The 6,000-nt window shown below is 43.0% G+C and overlaps 1 protein-coding gene across 1 annotated transcript in view; it reads right to left on the reverse strand.

Moving 5' to 3' along the window:
* ETF1 (eukaryotic translation termination factor 1) overlaps positions 1-5,599 on the reverse strand; it is a 28,809-nt gene extending 23,210 nt beyond the window's left edge. The window contains exons 1-2 of the mRNA XM_075209787.1: positions 5,443-5,599; positions 5,215-5,331 (exon numbers count right to left, since the gene is read on the reverse strand). Coding sequence (XP_075065888.1) covers positions 5,215-5,300 — 86 coding nt within the window. The 5' untranslated portion in view covers positions 5,301-5,331; positions 5,443-5,599. The remainder of the gene's footprint in view (positions 1-5,214; positions 5,332-5,442) is intronic.
* Positions 5,600-6,000: the final 401 nt, after the last annotated feature.

Below are 6,000 nucleotides of genomic sequence, written 5' to 3' on the forward strand. Positions count from 1 at the left end.
TTTAAAAACTGATGCCTACTTAAAACTAAAAATTCAGTTTTGACTGGAATTTCAGAAGTTATACCCCTTACCAAAAGGGTCATTATATGGGGGTGCAGCAGGTCCTGACATCTTGTGCATACCCAGTGCTGCACTGCTAGCAGCATTTTGTCAATGAAACACACTATACTTGATCAGGGAGGTGGGAAGGAACAGCATGAGGAGAGTGAAGCAGACACTCACTCAAGCCAAATTATAATTTCTGCAGACAGTTTGTTGTCCACAGGAAACACACTGCTAGCAGCAGTAACAAGGAACCAGAAGATGCATCAGGCACGTGCAAGATGACCTAGTTAACACCTGATGCCAGGTAGTAAACTGTTGGTTTGGGGTATTACTTCAAACACATGCACAGGCAGACAAATGGGATTTAGTCAACAGGTATTGCCACTGAAATTTCAGGTACATCTGCAATTAAAAGCCCATACAGCATCATAACATCTATAGGACCTAGACACAATATGAAGTTTTGTGCTACACATTAGTGTTGTAAAGCACAGAATGAGAGCTCTTTCTCCAGCTCCCAGTGAATCCCATTAGCTAGAGACACTAATACCCCATTCATACTGCACCAAAAACCCGGGTTTTTGCAGAGGCACGCTGAAAAACCCGGGTCTTGGTGCAGTATGAATAGTCCAACCACAAAATCCCGGGTCTAAAATCCCGGGACTTAGACCCGGGATTTTGCGAGGGGTAATTCCCGTGTTGGACCCCGCTAGCCTGCAGTATGAATGGTGCAACCCGTGTAATTCCCGGGCCTCACCATTCATACTGTAAAAAAAAAAAAAAAAAAAAAGTGGAAATTAAAAAAAAAAAAGATTTTAATTAATAAAAAATACATAAGAAATGTTTACTTAACTTATTTTCGGCCAGCGGTGTCTCCGGTGCGTTGCAGGCTGTCAGGGGGACCTCTGGGTACTAAAATGACGTAATTTCTAATGGACTAGAAATTACGTCATTTTAGTACCCAGAGGTCCCCCTGACAGCCTGCAACGCACCGGAGACACCGCTGGCTGAAAATAAGTTAAGTAAACATTTCTTATGTATTTTTTTTTTTTAATTAAAATCTTTTTTAACACTTTTTTTTTTTTCTAAAACCCGGATCGGGCAGGTGCAGTATGAACCCGCCCGACCCGGGAATCTTGTTATCTTTACTGCCCTGTGTCCCGGCAATATCCCGGGTTAACTACCCGGGATATTGCCGGGGCGGCAGTATGAGAGTGGTATAAACGTATGAGTCTTATAAGAAAAGATGTCACTGCGTAATATCACAAGGGATGGCGTCACCAGCATCATTAAATTCCTTAACCCATCTTTATAGGATTCCCCTGCTTAAATGTCATTGCCTCCATTCAATACACATTTACCCTTCCACACAAGTATAAGAATAATTCTATGGTCCACTCAGCCTTCATGCCTACAGAATACTAAAGTAACATAAGGCTCCCCAGCTGTTTTGGTGCTACACATCCAGCAAGCCTGGTTGCATAAATGTGCTCTAGATGTGTTTGAAGGTTTTACAAAGTCTATACTTGAAGGTAGGCACCCATGGTAATGTTTAGCACAGTTATAAAGGGCTTGGAAAGAAGGGTATGGTTTATTCTGGCCTCTCACACTACCAGCATAAAGACTGTGTAAACTGATTTTAACGACTGATGTGCCAAGTTACAGAGGCTCCAACAATCCACAGAAAAGAGCCAATATAGGTCTTCCACTTCACTGCTCCGAACCCCTTCAGGCATGGAAAACCCAATTACCATACTTGGCAATTTGCTTGTAATCAGCTGCATCTTTGTAAGTGCACTATTCCATGCTACAACACTAACGCTGGGTACACACTTGAGCATTTCCGTCCAATAATCGGGCAAATTAGCTGACATACAACCGTTCGGTCGGAAGTCGGGTTAGTTTGTGTAGTGACACGATGGTCGAAAGTCGTTCCAAAGTGTCGATTGTTGGCTCATTTGGTTGGTTATACCGTTTAATATTTTTCAACCAATCCACCCAACGATCATGTAGTGTGTATAAGTTTCCGATCAATCCACGAGCAACTGCCGATAGTTCCTCGAGCTGCGGCTCCTCTGGGGGCATGTGTATGTTAATTTCTCATACCTGTACCAATCCCACGTGGCGCGGTGTCCGCACGTCAGTCATTTGGTAGTTAAGTGCTTCTAGCTGTAAAGCAATAGCAGGTGTCTATTGCATTAATGCGTACAGCATATGCCTACCATTTTAATTAGAAACCTTTGTTAGTGTAGTGTTACAAATGAAATGTGTTTTTTTTTTTTAACAGGTGTATTGCTTATGTCTCCCTCCTTAATTATAGCTATGTGCCACTTTAGTGTACACTCAATACACATTAATAAAAATGCAAAATATGTATATTACATTTATCTGTGAACAAACGTACACTGTACACATGCTAACAAATGTATGAAGAAAACATGTTACCTTATCTTTTTTATGAGGTTTGGGGTGGGTACTAATGAGCATGCTCATTAGTACCCACCCCAAACCTCAGTGCCCTTTACTTAAATTTCTTGGGGATATCGTTACATGGACCTCATAAGTCGTTTCAGTGTGTACAAATTTCTAATCTTTGCTCACGACAATATGGCTGTGAAAAGTCGCTGCCCGGACGGTCGATCTTTCATGAATTGTCTAAAACGTAACTTGTGTGTACACATTAGTCATTAATTTTTATTTATAGGACGCCACTAGGTGTCCTGAGCGCCATACAGGGACAAACGAATTACAACACAGGGCGAGACAGCACAGTAAACAGTAAGCTCAATATACAGCTAGAGAGGGCGGGGGAAGGGAGAGGGAAGATCCGCATACGACGGAGCCCAAGAGGGAGGGCGCGGAAGACAGGGAGACCATCAGAGGGGAGGTGGGAGCGAGACGGGACGGGAGGTGGAGGGTCCTCGAGGAGAAGGAGGGCTAAGTAGCTGGAGAGCAGAGCTAGAAGTGGTGGAAACAGGAGGAGAGATGGCCCTGCTCAGAAGAGCATACAATGAGGGCTAAGTAGCTGGAGAGCAGAGCTAGAAGTGGTGAAACAACAGGAGGAGAGATGGCCCTGCTCAGAAGAGCGTACAATGAGGGCTAAGTAGCTGGAGAGCAGAGCTAGAAGTGGTGAAACAACAGGAGGAGAGATGGCCCTGCTCAGAAGAGCGTACAATGAGGGCTAAGTAGCTGGAGAGCAGAGCTAGAAGTGGTGAAACAGGAGGAAAGATGGCCCTTCTCAGAAGAGCGTACAATCTAAGCAGTGGGGTGGACAGACAGAGAGACGCAGTGGAGAGAGGAAGAGTAGGGGGAACGGAGGCAGGGAAGGGGAATGAAGGGGGAGAGGTAGAATCATCCGAGTGATCGGACCTTTGGTCGAAAGTAAAGTCATAGATAACACATCGGTCGGAAAATTCTTCAGTGTGTACCTAGCCTAAGCCACCTAACTCGTCCGCATAAAAAAGTATATAAACAAATTGTATTTTGTGCTTCGTTTTTGTTATTCTCCTTAACATATCTTGAATGCTGCAAATAACCACTTGTGTATGTAAAAAACAAACCTGCATTCAAAATATAAAACTTACATGCGCTGGACTTCTGACCCTGACAGGAAGAATTAGGATGCATGCACTAGGAAGAGGCATTGACCACCCATTTTGCCTGCCAAAATTCTGTAGCTCTGTATACTGTCCATGCAGCCAAATTTCTATCTAGATCGGGCTTCTCTGACCACCAAAGATGAATATGAATCTTTCAGGACTTAAAAATCATTCAGGCGGAAAGCACTATTTGTATGGGAGGTCATTGACAAACAGCTAGACCAAACAACTCTGCACCAATTGACCCGAATAATAAGACCACGGTTTACAAATACTTTTCAGTTCTGATAGATGGTTGCAGTCTGCTTTGAAAAGTTTAACATGCTGACTAAGCATTGAGAGGAAAGTGGTAGATTGTAAACGATGAATTAAAGCTTATTCATGAGAATGCAGCCAAGCCACGCCATGCTTTTTTTGTGTCAGCAGAATTTGAGGATGAATAGGTTTAAAAAAATAAAAACTGATAAGTTATTCTTAACATAGTTTGCAGTCCTATTCATCAGCTTTTCAGCTACCTCCTTCAGGTGTCTCTCCATAACGATAAACACACATTGGGGGTTGTGCATGGCAATCTGGCAAATTAGAAGGAGAGATATGGGACACCTCCACTCTATATGTAAAAGCCTATTACGTTCCGCCCTGCATTTACTTTGCATGCCCGAAGATAGGACTTCTTTACACAGAGAGCAGATGTGTTCCAGAACTAACTTTCTCACATGCATACATGGAAAACTCTGGGGGTGTCAGCACCAAAACAGAAGGTAGACAGTTTAAAAAAAAGCTGTTGAACAGGATCACTAACAGCAGAAGGGAAATAGTGACTTAGCAATAATTGTCATTAAGGAACGTAATTATATCTGGGATTCCTGGTGAAAGGGTTAGCTACATTCTCAAGGAGGGTTAACCAACATATTGCCTGGACTTCTGAATAGGCAAACATTTCCCTCCAACAAACACAAAATAGGTCTTATTCTAATCTTTTGATATCATGTTATATGAAAATCTCCCTTGCAGATAAAAGTGTGGTTGGGAAAAGGAAACACAATTTCATTGCAAAACAATCACATCATTATATGAGAAGACCTGTATAGTTATCTATATAAATATATTAATCTTATTATGAACTTTCATTTATAAGGCACAACAGAAGGTCTGCAGCGCCTTTAGAGAACCGTACATATAGATGTGTATGTGAAACACACGTTTTATCCTATGGATTAAAAATGTTAAATGCATTTCAAATTAAAGTCGAAGCTCACAACACAATTGCTGACCTACTCAGAAAACTGCAAAGGATAATCTACGATAATATATTAAGAAACTAAAACCCTTAAACACCAGGCATGGAAAAATGCTCACACTTTAAAAAAAATCTACTAAAGCAATGCTTATTAGGGAATATATATTTTGTTTTACTTCATTTAAAAAGGTTGCTTCACAGCTGAAAACACAGGTGGACACTGACCCAGGGGTAAGGAGCAGCGTGGTCGCCGGCTTGCGGCCTCTGCCAGTGTAACATTAACTCCCGGCTATGTACGTGTCCGCACCCGTACCAACACCTCACACTCACCCTCTGGCCGCCTCCAAGCTCTTGATCAGCTTCTTGATCTTCCATATCTCCACGTTCCTGTCTGCCGCACTCGGATCGTCCGCCATCTTCTCTCCTCCTGTAGTGTGGAGCCGAGAGCTGCTCAACAGAAACCCAACGGTTGGTCACAGCACGCAGTCATTACATCCTACTTCTAGTCAGGCGCTCTCGTACGATACTTCTCATCAGCGACATGTGTGCTAGGCTTACCTGTACCCTTATTCCTGGCTTTCAGTGGCGACCACGAAGTCTGATCTCAATGGAGGCAGCCCCAGCTCCCAGATGTGACGTAGAAACCGGCTTCTCGCTTCGCCGCTGCTGCATGTGTTGCAATCCCAGCCTGCTCACATGGGGCACGTGACGTCACTTCCCACCGCCAGCACTTTCCTTTTCCATTGGCTGGAGTTGTGGAAATAAGGCACCATTCCATTGGTTGTAGACTCGGATGTGCAGATGACACATCCTGCAGGTTGTCTTGGGTTATCATGTAGTTTTCCCGGTGTAACGCTGCGCCTTTCTTTTCCATTGTACAGCCCTACAATGCATTGCTGTTATAGATTGACTTCGTTGAGTTGCACTGATTCTAGTATTTTTTTTTAAAACGTTGTAGATCTTAGCCAGTGCAAATAATATATATAATATTTTAAATGTGAACCAGAATTTATGTGTTAGCATTGCACCTCGGAGGCCATCATTTTTTGTATGACCGGGAATAAACTTTCTCATTTTTTTACTGTAGCCATTTTTTTCCCCATTGTAGACAGGGCT

This window comes from Mixophyes fleayi, chromosome 4, assembly GCF_038048845.1.
Source record: "Mixophyes fleayi isolate aMixFle1 chromosome 4, aMixFle1.hap1, whole genome shotgun sequence".
Classification (NCBI taxonomy): Eukaryota; Metazoa; Chordata; class Amphibia; order Anura; family Limnodynastidae; genus Mixophyes; species Mixophyes fleayi.